Source organism: Mustelus asterias, chromosome 10 (assembly GCF_964213995.1).
Source record: "Mustelus asterias chromosome 10, sMusAst1.hap1.1, whole genome shotgun sequence".
Classification (NCBI taxonomy): domain Eukaryota; kingdom Metazoa; phylum Chordata; class Chondrichthyes; order Carcharhiniformes; family Triakidae; genus Mustelus; species Mustelus asterias.
Window position 1 is genome coordinate 78,749,845 of NC_135810.1, and position 16,129 is coordinate 78,765,973.

At 40.3% G+C, this 16,129-nt stretch overlaps 1 protein-coding gene across 3 annotated transcripts in view; it reads left to right on the forward strand.

Annotated features, from left to right (window-relative positions):
* Nucleotides 1-16,129, forward strand: part of ranbp2 (RAN binding protein 2) — a 33,983-nt gene that overhangs the window by 6,182 nt on the left and 11,672 nt on the right. For 2 of the 3 annotated variants that reach the window (XM_078221997.1, XM_078221998.1), the window contains 7 exons: nt 1,963-2,040; nt 7,584-7,724; nt 8,498-8,581; nt 8,659-8,745; nt 8,993-9,064; nt 10,186-10,385; nt 14,008-14,218. In XM_078221997.1, the coding sequence (XP_078078123.1) occupies nt 1,963-2,040; nt 7,584-7,724; nt 8,498-8,581; nt 8,659-8,745; nt 8,993-9,064; nt 10,186-10,385; nt 14,008-14,218 (873 nt within the window). The remainder of the gene's footprint in view (nt 1-1,962; nt 2,041-7,583; nt 7,725-8,497; nt 8,582-8,658; nt 8,746-8,992; nt 9,065-10,185; nt 10,386-14,007; nt 14,219-16,129) is intronic. The other variant, XM_078222000.1, reaches the window with a different exon arrangement.

Here is a 16,129-nt window from a genome sequence, read left to right on the forward strand (position 1 = left end):
TCTACTGCAATCATGTCACATAGCAATTAGTTTCCCATTGTGTAAAGAAATTAATCCTGAATTGTTTCTAGTTTATTGGGACTATCTTATGTAGGCCTCCTTTTTTGGATTCGCGACAAGTGGGAATAGCTTCTCAGCATCTACCTAATGGATACCTTCATAATTTTGAAACCTCTGTAAAGTCTCCTCTTGATCTTGACCAGTGAAGATGTCTAGTTTTCCCTTCATCTCAATTGTGGTAACATCATTGTACATCTCACTTTCTCCAGTACTTCAATGTTTTTTTTATATAGAGACTCTACTTGCACGCAGTAATGCAATCTAACCAAGTTCTAAATTTAATATTGCCTTTTTATATCACTTTCTAGTGTTTTAGAAATTAACTCTAGTGCTTTACAGGCCATATTACTGTATTGACTTGTGTTTATCAATTCCCAGATCTTCCTTTTCTGATATCCTATTAAATTTATTGCCCAACAAAAAAATGTGACCACCTTATCCCTCCTACCAAAGTGAACCACCCCAGATTTTGCCCCACACTGTCTCCTGAAAATCTAACTAAACCTTGTGTTGCAATGTTTGTTGTTTACACCTCTAAATTAGTTGACAGTATAAATTAGTGACTTGCTCACATTTTCCAAGTGTGGTTCAGTCGTAAGTTGCTGAACTGCAGAGAAATACTACTTTTCCCACAATTAAGCTCAGCAATAATCTGTATATGTGCATATTACAATGGTTTCACTTAGAAATCTTAGAAACCCCACAGCACAGAGGCCATTCGGCCCATGAAGTCTGCACCGACCACAATCCCACCCAGGCCCTACCCCCATAGCCCTACATATTTTACCCACTAATCTACGCATCCCAGGACACCAAGGGCAATTTTAGCACAGCCAATCAATCTAATCCACACATCTTTGGACTGTGGGAGGAAACCGGAGCACCCGGAGGAAACCCACGCAGACACGAGGAGAATGTGCAAACTCCACACAGACAGTGACCTAAGCCGGGAATCGAACCCAGGTCCCTGGAGCTGTGAAGGAGCAGTGCTAACCACTGTGCTACCGTGCCGCAGAGCATAAGCAGAGCAAATAGTGGGTGAGCAGTACAATTGCAGATTGAGAGAATTTTGTTTTCAATCTAATGCATAAATACTTATTGCTGTTTAATTACACTTCTAGCACTTGTAGTGTTAACGCATGTACATCATAACACACAACATAACAGGAATAAGCCACTCTGCCCCTTGTGACTGCAGCGTCAGTTAATAAGATCATGGCTGACCTGACTGGTCTTGACTCTACCCACTATACCCTTTGCGATCCTTGCCAATCAAGAATCTTGTCTAACCCAGCCTTAAAAAATATGCAATGACCCGGGCTCCACTGCTCTTTGGGGAAGAGAATTCCACAAACTACCAATGTTTTGAGAGAAAAAATATTAATTTCAAATGTTTCATTATCAAATTTGTTTCATAATTTAAAGCATTTGTAACTTTTAATTTTTAAATTGAAACTGTAAGTTGCATGGGAACTCACTGCTTTGGTTTCATTGTGTGACATGGTTCACTTAGTGCCATTGGATAGAGGCCAAACACTCAAAAAATGTTATTTCAATTGATCTAAGTAAATCTGATACTGGAATTAACCTGATTAAACAAATTTGACTTAGAGAATTACATTGGAAATTATTTCAAGTATAAGGAAATGAGCAGCATCCACTGTTAATTGTTTTGGTGTTCTATCCTATTTCTTGGTAACCTGAGATTTTAAGTTTGCCTTTATTATGGGAGGGTGGGGGGAGGTCTGCAATTTCTTTATCAGAAGTAGCTTATAAAAAATGATCAGACTGAGAGAAGTGTGCAAGTGTAGTTGTAAATTAGTGCCTTGCGTTTGAGAAGGGTCCATTTCTCTTGGCCAACATTTTGCATCTAGTCATTGATACAGGAATTCTTATTTTTAGGATTTAATTTTAGCCTTTTCAAATCTAATCCATCGGCTTTTTGGACCAGCACATCTGTCCCACAGTGTGACAATAAAGGTATTTCTGGTATCTTGAGCAGCAACCTTGCATCAAAATTGCAAAATGGTACTGCAATGGTGTGTTTATTTAAAACAAATAGTGCTCTGCTCCTGTATAATCTAACTCCTGCATGCAATACTTTTTGACCTTTCCTTAGAAAATACTTTAATGAGCATGTATTCTTTTTTAAAGAAAACTATTTTGTGCTTAAAGGGGAGGAAATGGTCATGACAGGACATCACCTGTTGTCCATAATTGAATGCATTCAAATCAAATATTTTCTCAATGTTTTTCCCTCTATTTTCGCCAAAACTGACTTAACTGGCAATTTTGGGGTCACCCTTTTCTATACTCTTGGGATTTAGCCATGTTTATCCACCTGAGATTCTCATGACTTCTGCTGAATTGTTGCATGTTTTCTGTGGAGTATACCTGACTAGTTAAGTTCAAAATTGGTTTCATGGAAATACTTGAGAACTACCACTGTGTGCTTGTGCATGTCCTTCTATCTCTGTGTCTATCTACCTCGAGCTCTATCTGTCTCCTGCCACCCTCTCCCTTTTTAATGGTCCCTGTTAGCAGCATTTTCCCCTCAATCCATCTAGCTTTGTCATGCTTTTAAATCTCTAGACTCGTCACCACCTTATTTCCTGCTACTGATGGTTTCTGTTGAGATGGGTCCAGCTTCCCTTTGCTCTACCCAAGGCATCCTTCGCCTTGCTCATTGTAATTCTTCTCCTCCCCCTCCCCAGTTCCATGGTACCCCAAAACAGCACCCCTCATTCCTGCCTCCCCACAATTTCTAGCCATCTTTTAGGATCAAATCTCTGACCCTCTGTCCATCCTGTTCCCTTTTGCACCAGAATCTCTGAACTAGCCATTCTGCATTAGTCCCTTGTGGAAAAAGCTATTGCTATCCTGGATAATTCTAGCACCCTTTGGAACCATGGTGGCCACCACCTCACAAATGCTGTGCACTAAGCTAAATTTTCCACCATCTTCCCTGCTGTAGCAGGTACCAATATGACTCTCAACACTCAACCCATCTTGGCCCTCTCCCAAAGTTCTCCAACATATTATCATCCTAGGTGTTGTACTGCCTTCAATCATCCTAATAGTGGTTTAGCAAATCTGCTGATAACTTGCTCACCAAATTCGCCTCCATCTAATCTCTGCACCATGATTAAGTACCAGTTGCCTTCCCAATTACTTGCTGTACTTGCTTGTGGGCCTTGTGATTGATATGCAAGAACACCCCCACCCCTTTTATGCTTCTGCATTTACTAGATGCTTTTTTAAAATAAAAGTAATCTGATTTACCATTCCTATCTAAGTGAATGATTTCACATTTTTCCATAATGGGCAAAGAATTGACAACTTTTATCACTCTATGGGCCAAATCTTCCAGTCTCCGATCTGGAGATTAGGTATACAGCCAAAAATGTGCGTCTGGACCCTGTGGAAGTCCTTGACATGAAGACCTCCGTGGGAATTGTCAAGGAGATTTTCCCCAGCTCCCTGCCCCCTCTGTAAATGTCTGAGTCCAAGCTAGAGTTGGAGACTTGGGGCAGTTCCAATGATGTTAAGACAGATTAAGTGGGTACCTCCTTAACTGACACCCCAATTACACAAGACTCCCCACCCAACTAACCACCTTATCATTTGTTCCCTAGCGTTCAAAGACTGGACACTTGAACTTAATTTACAGCAGCTAGTGCTCTAAAAATGAGCCATGTCTAGTGATCAATCATCAATCCATGCGTTGGTGTATTTGTACCTGTCAACCATGATTTAGGGACATGTTAGTGATTAAAAATATGTTTTCATAGTTCTGGGAAAAATTGAGTTATCAGAACCAATGTAAAGAGTGCAGAAACTGGGAAATGAGTAGAATATTTAAAAGAAATCTAATATGTATGTTTTGGTGGGCTTACAATGGATGTCTATGAAAAGCACATTGTTAGAGATGGCAAGCAAAGTTCAGGCAGTAAGTAATAAATGGAAGATGTAAAAGTGAATGGGTGGGAATTGGAAGAAAACTGAAAATTGAAGTGAAAGCAGGCTGTAGCAATCCTTGGTGTATCCGTGTTTCTTTGCAGAGATGATTTCTGGAAGGTTAGTGCTCAGTGATTGCAGGCCCCCTGGTGGCTAGCCAGGTGTAACCCTGACCAACAAATTCTCCCACAGCAGGTGCAAGTGAAAGTGCAATTGCTGTTGGGGGCAATTTAATCTTTCCTTCTCTTCCATGCTAGTTTTTCATTCAGTCTCAAAGGTGTCTGTAGCACTTAGAATGTAGCATCTCCAGACATCATGATCTGGGGCCTGCGCTTCCCACTGATGGTTGTGGAATGGAGCGGCTTGAACACCTTTTAAATTTCCCTTAACTGCGACTGCTGTATGTCAATAATTTGAGATTCCCTCGTTGTGCCACAACCAAAGTCTCTCATTGTGTAATTCTGGTCAATCTTCTCTATACCTATTGCAAGGAATTGACATTTCTTCCCAAAATGTGCTTCCCAGAATAGGATACAGTATACTAGCTGAAGGATAATCAGTGACAGATTTGGCCTCACCTCTACTTATCATAGAATCCCTACAGTGCAGAAAGCGGCCCACCTGAGGTTGTACCAATGCACTGAAAGAGCATCTTACCCAGGCCTGGCCATCCCTGTAACCCCACGCATTTACTATAATTAATCCTCCTAACCTACAAATCCCTGGATACTTGAAGGGAAATTTTGCATGGCAAATCCATTTAACCTGCACATCTTTGGACTGTGCGAGAAAATTGGACCACCCAGAGGAAACCCATGCAGATACTGGGAGAATGTGCAAACTCCACAGACATTGCAGTCACCCATGGCTAGAATCGAACCTGGGTCCCTGGTGCTGTGAGGCAGCAATGCTAACCATTGTGCCATCGTGCCACCCCTAAAGGCTTTATAAAGCCAAGGATCCCGTAAGCTTTTAAAATTAACTTGTTGTGCCACCTTCAAAGTGTGAGCCACTGTCTTTGCTCTGCCACTCCATTTAAAATTGGTCAGTTTATGTTGTTTCTTTATTATTCTTCCAAAAGTGCATTAGTTACTGCTTAACAATCAGTTTCATCCATCATGAGTCTTCCCTTTCACCAGTTTCTGTACCTTCCCGAACTCGGCTACCTCACTCCTTGTCCAGGTGACACCACCTGTAAGCTTTGTTTTGCTCCTATTCCCAAGCCCAGGTCATTAATATATATCAAAAAGAATAATGGTCCTCTGGGAGTGCTGTCTTGAACCACTGCTATCTATACAAGTTCATCCAAGTGATGTAAATCAGATTACTTTTATTTTTTTTAAATGACCATTAATAAATGCAGAAGTTCCAGAATTCTGACCTAGCCACAGTGAAGGAACATCAAGATACTTAGTTGCTCGGTAGTACACAACTTGAGTATCACCGAAAAGAAGAGACGTGCTGTCAATGCTTTTTGTATTGCACGCATCAGAACTGACACAATGCCAAATTTCAAAGAGAGCAGCAGTTTTTACTGTATATAAAAAGGTGCTGATTGTTTGGCAATTTGACTCCATGTTTGAGGATTGCTGTGGAAAATGCAGAATAAATTGTTGTTTCCTTTGAAATTTGGCATTTTGCATCGTTCTTGAGTGTGGGATGAAAAGCTTCAACAGCATGTCTCTTTATTCAGCAGTATTTAAGTGGTATGTTTCCAAGTCAGGATATTTGGAGGGGAACTTGTAGGTGATGTTCCCATACCCTTGTCTTTTTTTTAAATTTATTTGTCCACGGAATGTAAGTGTCACTGGCTATTCCAGCATTTATTGCCCTTGAAGGTGGTGGTGAGCTGCCGTCTTGTACTGCTGCAGTCCATGTTCTTCCAGATGGTGAGTTTCAAAGGTGCCTTCGAAGGAACCTTGGCATGTTGCTGCAGTGCATTTTTGGATGGTAGACGCTGCTGTTGGTGGAGTGAATGAGTATTTTAAGTAGGTGGATGAAGTGTGACATAAGCTGCTTTGTCCTGGGTTGTGTTGAGCTTCATGGATGTTGATGAGGCTGCACGCATCCAGACAAATGAAGAGTATTCCGTCACACTCTTGACTCGTGCCTCGTAGATGGTGAGCAACCTTTGAATCAGGAGATAAGTTATTTGCTGCAGTATTCCCAATCTTTGACCAGTTCTTGGAGCTATGGCATTTATATGGTTGGTCTAGTTAAGATTTTGGTAAATGGTAAATCCAGGAGGTGGTTGGTAGGGTTTCAGCATCACCAGTGTTGACATCCGTTTATCACAGTTTCATCCACTCAATCTATCAATATCTCTCTGTAGCCATTATTCAAGCCGCCTATCTTTATTTAATCTGATGTATGGCTCTTTATTGCATTAAAAACAGAAAATGCTGGAAATACTCTGGTCTGGCAGGATCTATGGAGAGAGAAACTAAGTAAATGTTTCAGATCCATGGACGTTATGAAATCAGTCCCCCCACAGATACTGCCTGACATGTTGAACTTTTCCAACTTTTTTTTTGTTTATATTTCATATTTCCAGCATCCACAGTATTTTGCTTTTGTATAAGGACATAAGAAATAGGTGCAGGAGTAAATCTCACAGTCCATCAGCCTCCTCTGCCATGCAATACGATCATGGCTGATCTTAGACTTCAGTTCCCTGAGACCAAAAGTCTGTCTAGCATCTCTGGACCATTGCCTACCTTTACCTCATTCCCACCTCATTTGTCATAGTCAAAACCTTAAATCTGTGGTACTGTCAGCTGTTGATTTCATTTACTAATGTCCCCTAGGTTTTCTCCCAAGTAGTGTAATCCATTGATTCCAATGTCCAAATTTATACCCCTCAGCATTCTGTCTCACTATGTTCTGCTTACAGATCACTGGATACAGTGCCAACTTTAACCACCTACTTCCAGTGAACCAATTTTTGTCGTCATGTCTTAATCCCTCTATTATCTTAGGCCACCTTGGCTCCCTGCTATCTTCCTTTATAACTGGTCACTGCATCGCCACTCCCTTTATTCTGTCATCACTCCTATCTCCCTGCGCCCCCGCCCCCCCCCCCCCCCCCGGCGCCCATCCCCATCTTTTTGAAATGGCTTCATGCCTACCTATTCAGTCATGCTTTAGATTACCCGTCCTCCCTTGTGCTTTGTTCATTTCAACTGCAAAGTACTTTTGAATGTTTCTTGATGTTAAAGATGCTATACAAATGCAAGGTTTTATTGTCTAATAACTGATTTTAACCTGTGTTCCTTGTGCTCAGATTGTCATCTGCATTATGATTTCTGTTATGCATTTGAATGCTACCATTATGCTATGCTCCTCTAAAACTGTCCTGTTTGTAGATGTCATGTAAAGTCTTTTAATACAAGTCAGAGTTGTAATGTACAGTTATGATATTTAAAAAGCAGCTTAGAAAATTATCGGGTGAATGAGAGGTCTACAATGTCCATTTAAGTTTCCTGATATTGTAGGAGATGTTGATTCACTAATATCATTAATTCTGCCCTTTCAGATGACTGTTAATTCAATTGATTCTTTTGTAGCTGATGATGAAGATGTACAGATTGTTTTTGTACTGACACCCAAACCTGAACAAGCGGCTCTTGCAAAGCAACTGCAACTTCCTCCAACATTCTTCTGCTACAAGAACAAGCCTGACTATTTTAGTGATGACGATGAGGACGGTAAGATGTGCTTAGTCAGAATCTCAGCCCTTGCTGGTGGTTCATTTTTTATTTGTGTATCTATAATTCAATGAGGATTAGTACCATCAATTGTAGAGACAGGAAAATTAACCCTTTCTTTTCTCAAAAACTGTCAATCTGAAGACTTCAGCTAGTGTTAAACTAACATGGTGGCACAGTGGCTAGCACTGCTGCCTCAAGCTCCAGAGCCCTGAGTTTGATTCCTGGCTTGGGTTACTGTCTGTGTGGAGTTTGCACGTTCCCCCTGTGCCTGTGTGGGTTTCCTCCAGGTGCTCCGGTTTCCTCCCACAGTCCAAAATGTGCAGAGGAAACCGGAGCCATGCTAAATTGCCCCTTAGTGTCCCAGGATGTGGAGGTTATAGGGATTAGTGGGGTTAAATGTGTGGGGTTTCGGGGATAAGGCCTAGGTGGGACTGTTGTTGGTGCAGACTTAATGGGCTGGATGGCCTCCTTGTGCACTGTAGGGTTTCTAAGATAACAAAATTAATCCTTTTTCATGGCTCTCCTGTTTCTCACCCAGTCTGACACGTGCTCTCGCAGCCTGCCTGCTGCAATTCTTGCCCGCCTTGCTCTTGCACCACATAAATTAGAAAGTTCAATTATTTGACTTCTTCGGTGTACCCATTATTGGCTGAACAAAACACATCATTGTCATCTGATTTGTTTGGATATTTCAGAGGCAGAATCCTGTAAGCTAGATTTTACATTTAAATCCAAATTACAAATGCCGTGTTAAACTGTTTCTGTTTTAGATGAAGACTATGAAACTGCCATTAAAAAGCTCCAGGGAAAATTGTATCCAGATAAGCCAGAAAAACACAAGTCATCTAACACAGGTACAGATTTGAAATTGAAGCAAAAACAGTGTTGTAAGCTGAACCACCAGAAGATTAATTTCAGAATCTTGTGCTAGGTGAACTCTTGGGAACTGGTAGAAATTTGTGTCCAGGTGAACAAGGGGAGCAGTTGCATCCTAATGAACCAAAAGACTTCGCTGCAGGTGAATTTTTAACCTAAACGCAGTGTTTTAAAAGTAACATAACTTAGTTTTAATTGTGATCTTTATACTTGAGATAAAATGCCAAAAACTGTTCAAAGACTTGGTGAAAGTTTGTACCCAGATTAACAAGTGAGTAGGTGTACCAATGTGAATCATACAGCAAGCCTGTGAAATGGCCACTGTTTTGTACTGAAGGTTTCCTTGTGATTGTGTGTCAAAAATTTAAACTCTAATTTTCCAATTCGAGGTACATCCTTGCAAACCAGTGATACAAAGCTCTATGCAAATGAGCAAAGCGAACATCAATCCTGTGTAGCAGGTATGTGTTTTAGAAGGTCTATACTTTTGAAGTTATCTGTGTGGATTTGATATTAGTATTGGCACCTGCAAATGGAATTGCATGGTTTGAACAGATGGCTACAGATTTGTGGCTGTTGATCTTTAAAAATGGATCAAGTGTGGTGTTTCTAAATGTCCAAAACTGCAACAGCTGCTGATTGTGGCTTTTAGTGAAGGATTTTGTCTGCAAAACATAAGACTTAGTATTCTGTGTGGAGAGTGCAAATGCAAACAGAATTTCACATGACATGACCATTACATTTTGAAGAAAGATTGTGTACTTTCAGAATTTGAAAGAACAAAGATACAATAGTGACTTTTAAGGGGCGTCTTGACACATACATGAATAGGATGGGAATAGAGGGATATGGTCCTTGGAAGGGTAGGGGGTTTTAGTTCAGATGGGCAGCATGGCCGGTGCAGGCATGGAGGGCCGAGGGGCCTGTTCCTGTGCTGTAACTTATTTTCTTCTTTTCAAAGGTGCTCGAGCATTATATAAAGGGATAACAAAGGTTTTCCCATTTCCCTCATTCAGTGCACCCAGAATTTGTCCAAAGTGGTAGTGGTTCCTAACTAGTACTCAGTCCACCTTGTTCCCAACTGCAATACTCTTGAATCTCCATTCTCTTCCCACCCCCACTTAAACAATTTATTGTCCGGTAATAGTAAACTACAATACTAAACCACATGAGTCCTGCTCAGTGCTTCAATTTTGCTTTAATCTCTCCCAAATATTTCCACCTAACTCCTTGAAATTTATTTGGAGCTAGTTTTGTCCCAAATACCATGGCCCAACATCACTAGCTCATTTGTCCCAGCATTAATGTCTTTTAAGTCTGGCTTCTAGGCAGATCGTGCCTGCCAGTAAGAGACTCTACGTGCCTTGAGTCTGTGAATTTTTTTGAGATTGCCACCAGTCATTGTACCAATCGTTCCCATGCTTGATGGAAATGGTGTCCTTCAGACTAACATTGTTTTGAAGGAACGCAAGATTGAGCATTTGATCATTACATAGCAATTGATACTGAAGTGATTTATTTCAAGTTTCGATCAGCCATTTTCTTTCCAGTATCTTTTATAACCTTATACTTTTCATGGTAGACTCCGGTGGGAATAATCTCGTAGAAGATGGTGACAAAGACTGTATCCTTGTGTGGGAGAAGGTGCCAACCCCTCAAGAGAAGTTGAAGGCTGAAAAGTTATTGCTTCCTTCCACGTTTTTTTGTGGTTTAAACAGTGACACTGAAGGAGAGAAGGAAGAAGATGACTTTGAGAGTGAAATGAGAAAAGTTGGGGCAAAGGTGAGATTTGAAAATGCCTTGATATAACCAATTGATTGTGGATCCTGGTAATGAACTTAATTCAGATCATTGTAATTGCAACACACACAAGACTTGCAAATATTGTCACAGTTTTTCATGAAAATCATCCCTCATTTGGAACTGGACATTTGCATTTATTAGGTAGCAAAATTGAGGCTGTGCTGCTTTGAAGTAGTATTTACTATTTGAAACTATCAAAAGATGTAACCAAAAACAGAAAATGCTTGCCAAATTCAGGTTTGAGTCCATATGACTCTTCAGAATCATATGGACTTAAAACATGTAATGCCCTAAGTATGTTAGGGGTGTGGGTTTTAACAGAAAAATGAAAATGTTTTCCACACGTGGATTCAAAATAACAGATTTATTGAACAGCTTTTCAAATTTGAAAGTAACACAGCAGCCTTCAACACCCAAATGACATCACATCAAATTATATGATCAGCTCTTAAAGCAATCTGCAACCATTTTAAAAGTTACTACGAGGTTATACATGGGGTCAGTAATACTCTGCACGGTACTATGCATCATTTAATCATTATACACAGTCAATAAAAAAAGTTGATCAGGAGTTCTGGAATTAGGCTGTCCTTGACCTTAAAAGTATGACTTGGAACTTCAGTAGATACAGAATTAGTTCCAAGAGAAGAAGTATAATTTTCACTCCCGTGTAGTAGCAACACCACAACCATCAAGCAATTCGGATACAACTAAAACTTCTGTAGTAATATTCACAACACTAGTGACTAAAAAAGTTGGTTCATCTGGAGATTATTCTGAGAAATCATTTCAAAATGAACAATTGGTTAGCATGATGTCGCCAAACTAGTTCATCTGCCTTTTGAACCATGTAAGAAATTGGACCTGTTTTTGCCAAAACTATGGCTGGTATCCATTTCCAACTCGTGGCATAATTACATACTAACACTCAATCTCCGTGTTGAAATGAGCATGATTTTGCCCTCGCATTTCATCTAGCAACTTTGAGATTGTTATTGATCCTCTACATCTCTGAAGCTTCTGGAGACAAACGTAGTTCTCAACTTTCTCTAAGAGTTAATAATGCAGGTGAACTTTGGGTAGTTATGTGAGTAGTGTTTCGAGAAGATGTCAAAAAGCTAATCTCTCAACGTGATAATGAACCCTGCGCTTTTTGAAGAATGTTTCAAGAATTGTACAAATCTTTCAGCTAATCCATTGATATAGTGTGGATTTTATATGCTGAATAATATTTACTTTGAGATGATCCTCAATCTTGTGAAGTAAACTGAACTATTTTCTGTTCCGGTTTACCAAATCTTGCAAAGCTTTTGTCAATTTTTTCAATGGTTCAGTTGTAGTAATTCTCATAACTTTTGGCCATTTTGAATGTACATCAATTATGATTAAGAACACGTAACCCTCAACGGACCAGCAAAATCTACATGTAATTGTTGCCATGGCATTTTAGGCCACTCCTAAGGGTGGAAAGGAGACAATGGCGATGTATTTCTTATTCGTGCACAGGGTGGACACTCTCTCCCACTTGTTCTTCAATCTATGCATCCAAACCCAGCCACCAAAAATTTCTGTGCTCCTTTGTCTGTCCTATAACAGGATGTCCTTCATATAATTGTTCAAGATCTTTCATGCTGACTAGGTGGAATGATGACTTAGATTCCTCACAATAGACACCCACCTTGGACAGTCAACTCGAGTTCTCTTAGCACGTATGGTTTTGAATCAGGATGCAACATTGTGTTCCAGCTATCATTTCTTTCAATACCATATCCATTACCTTCCCCATCACAGGATTATTTCTGTATGTCTTTGAACTTGAGAAGCGCTCACAGGTAAATGATCTTCTAGTGACAAGAAAATAGCAAAACTAGTTGGTGACACCTGCTCAATAGGTAAAGATGAACGTGATAATGCATTAGCATAGCACCCTGATTGACGAAACTTTATATTGTAAGTGTGCAATCAGCTAGCAGCTAATTACAGTATTCCTTTATATGGCCAAAAAATAGTGAAGGGTCGATGATCAGTCAACAGTGAAATAACGATCATATAAATAATGATGAAACTTTCATACTCGATGCTGCTTTTTCAAGCTAAGCATAGTTAGATTCAGCACGAGTCAATGTATGCGAAGCAGCAGCTATTGATCGTTCTTCTCCCGAAGGCATAATATGCAAAACTAATGCCCCTACTCCATAAGGTGAAGTGTCACAAGCAAGTAGAAATGGTAGCTTTGGATTAAAAGGAACCAATACTTCAGATCTCTGCAAATCATCTTTGACATCCTTGCATGCTTTCTCACATTCTGTTGTCCAGTCCCATCATTGTTTCACACATAGTAAATTATGCAGTGGCTTCAATAAAGTAGCTAATTTAGGAACAAATTTGCCATTATATTTACCTGACAAACCAGCAAACAAATCTTCATCTCACAACACTGAATTTACGGTTTTTAAATTACCACAAATATGAACTGGACCATCCAATTTCGTGACGGGTATGAAGGGGGTAACTGGCTCTAACACAGCAGTGTTAACAAGTCATACTAATTCTTCTTCAACCTTGGGACGAATTGCATATGGTGCCACTTTATGAAAATTTTTGGTTGACTACTATTTCACTTGAACTCCCTTCAGTGAGCCATGTGTCTCTTTGAATACACTCTTGTATTTATCCAGATGCTGCTGTAGGTCTGTTTTGGCATCGACCATTCTATTGACAGCATTCCAGTTAAGCTTTATCTTCAACTGGAAAATTACCACATGGAGAGGCAACTTGTCAACTCTGGCCGTGATGTAAACTTTTAATGGCACAATCTCTTCCAGTTGTGTCCTTAAAATCACATCAGCTGATTTTAAAGGAAGATGTTTCAGCTTTTGTTGGTAAGTAGTCTCAGGAATTAAAGATACTTCTCCTTAGGATCTTTTCTTGATGTTTTCAATGAAACGAAATCCTGCTCGTCGCCAATTTGTTTTCTTTCTATAATGTCCTAACTATGTTAGTGGTGTGGGTTTTAACAGAAAGAAAGATATGTGGTTTTGCGCACGGATTCTAAGTAACAACAGATTTATTCAAGAGCTGTTCTCTGCTCTGCACGGAGTACAAAACAAAGTAAAACAGCAGCCTTTAACACCCTAATGGCATCATGTGATCAGCTCTTAAAGTAACCTGCAACCCTCTTAAATGTCAGCAAAACATAACACTGCTTCTCTCTCCAAATATGCTACCAGAGCTGCTGAGTTTTTCCAGCATTTTCTGTTTTTTCAGATTTCCATCATCTGCAGTATTTTGCTTTCATCAAAAGATATAGTTACTCCTGAAATTCAGTTACATTTTGCATCTGGACTGACATTGCATTTGACAATTAATAGTTGATGAGCTATTTGGCTTAAAGTGGTATAGTACGGTTTTGTTTAATCTAAAATAGTCAAACATATCCTTTTTGTCTCTAAATTGATCTATTGCATGATCATATGGAAACCATTGGGAAGAGGTTAGTTAGAACAAAAGTGCCTTTGGTTTTGTTTTAACAAATGTCATTTGTGAACCTTATGTTTATTGTAGTTAATTAGGATGCGGTAATAATTTGATTTTGTTACAGATCGCACAGGAAAATACCGTCAGCAGCTCCACTGATGTAGGTTCTGCAGTCCACTTGAATGAACAGACTACTTCTGCACAAGTTGATGTTTCAGACGCTGAAGCAGACTTTACATCACAATTTGAAATTAAGGAATTTTCAGATGTGGATGCCGGCAGGCCCATTGATTTAACTACTAAAAAAGAAATGGAACCTGATTCCACTATCCAAGGTACAAAAACCTTGTGTGTCAGCACAGGTGGTAAGAATTAGGGTCGAAATATTCCCATTAGGTCAATGTAATGATTGTACAATGATTCCCCAGATTTGCAAAAAGGGAGACATCGGGATTTTGATCCAGCGACAGTGAAGGAACTTCCAGGTGGTGGTTTTCCCATGTATCTGCTGCCATTGTCCTTCTAGATGGGAGTGGTCATGGGTTTGGAAGATGCTATCTAAGGAACCTTGGTGAGTTTGTCTTCAAGGCATTTAAAACATTTCTGACCAAAGTTTTATTTACCTGACCCAAAATGTCCTTTTTGCCTTGGTGTCATACTGTTTTACACTGCACCTGTGAAGCATGTTGGAATGCTTCATTACTTTAAAAGGTGCGATATAAACACAAGTTGTTGTTGGAATGTGTTTTCACTGACCCAAACGCCAATGTTCCCTGGGTTGTGGGAGTGGAGCCTGGTGGGTTTGCGGTCAGTGCAGACTTGGTGGGCCCAATGGCCTCCTTATGCACTGTAGGGATGCTATGATTTTATGAACCCCCCTGCCCACCCTTTAAAACCATAGATGTTTCAATGGTCAACTATCATTCTTCAAAACCCAATAAGTTTAAACATAACCTGTTCAACTGTTCCTCATCATGTAGATAGTAAACACTGCTGCTACTATGCGTCAGTAGTGAATTTGGATGGGGTGCCAATCAAATGGGCCGCCATTCCCCCTTATCCAGAACATCCACAACTTTAAACGATCATTCCCTCCACCACTGACAAATTGACAGCAGTATGTGCCATCCACTGCCATGTGCAGTGCAGCAACTCACCAAAGTTGCTTTGACAGCAGCTTCCAAACTCTCTAGGAGGACGAGGGCAGCAAATGGATGGGAACATTGCCACCTGCAAATTCCCCTCCAAGCCACATGCCATCCTGACTTGGGACTATATTGCCATTCCTTTACTATTGCTGGGTCAAAATCCTGCAATATCCTTCATAGCAGCACTGCGCATGTGCCTAACCACATGGACTGCAGCGGCTCACCATCACTTTCTCAAAAGCAATTGGGGTCAGGCAATAAATGCTGACCCAGCCAACAACACCCACATCCCATGAACAAAATTTTTTAAAAAAATGTTTCATCTCGGGTTTTAACAAGTCTCACATTTGTAACACCAAGCTGATTCCTGGGATGAAGTAGTTGTCTTATGAGGAACAATTGAGCAGGTTATGTTCAAACTTATTGGGTTTTGAAGATGAGAGTTGACCATTGAAACACTTATGGTTCTAAAGAATGGGCGGGGGTGTTCATAAAATCATAGCATCCCTACAGTGCATAAGGAGGCCATTCGGCCCACCGAGTCTGCACCGACTGCAAACCCACCAGGCTCCACTCCCACAACGCAGGGAACATTGGTGTTTGGGTCAGGGAACAGAATCCAACAACAACTTGTGTTTATATAGCATCTTTTTAAAGTAATGAAGCATTCCAACGTACTTCATAGGTACACTGTAAAACAGTATGACACCAAGGGAAAAAGGACATATTGGGTCAGGTAAATAAAACCTTGGTCAGAGATGTTTTAAGTGCCTTGAAGGGAAATCAGGTAGAGAAGCACATATCATGGAGTGTTGTGGGCTTGGTGAAGGTTGCGGACACAGGGTAGAACAAACCCATGGAGAGGTTTGAAAACAAGAATGGTAATTTTAGAATCAAGACATTGCTTGACCAATAGATAATGTAGGTCAGCAAACAAGTGTTGGGTTGGGGGGGGACACAGGACTTCCTGCATGTTAAGACACAAGCAGCAGAGGTTTGGATGACCCCAAGTTTACAGCTGACGGATTCTTACCTACAAGGGAGACAGAAAATTGTGTGGGAGAAGCCCAGAAAGTGAAGTTGAGGCCACAATCAAAT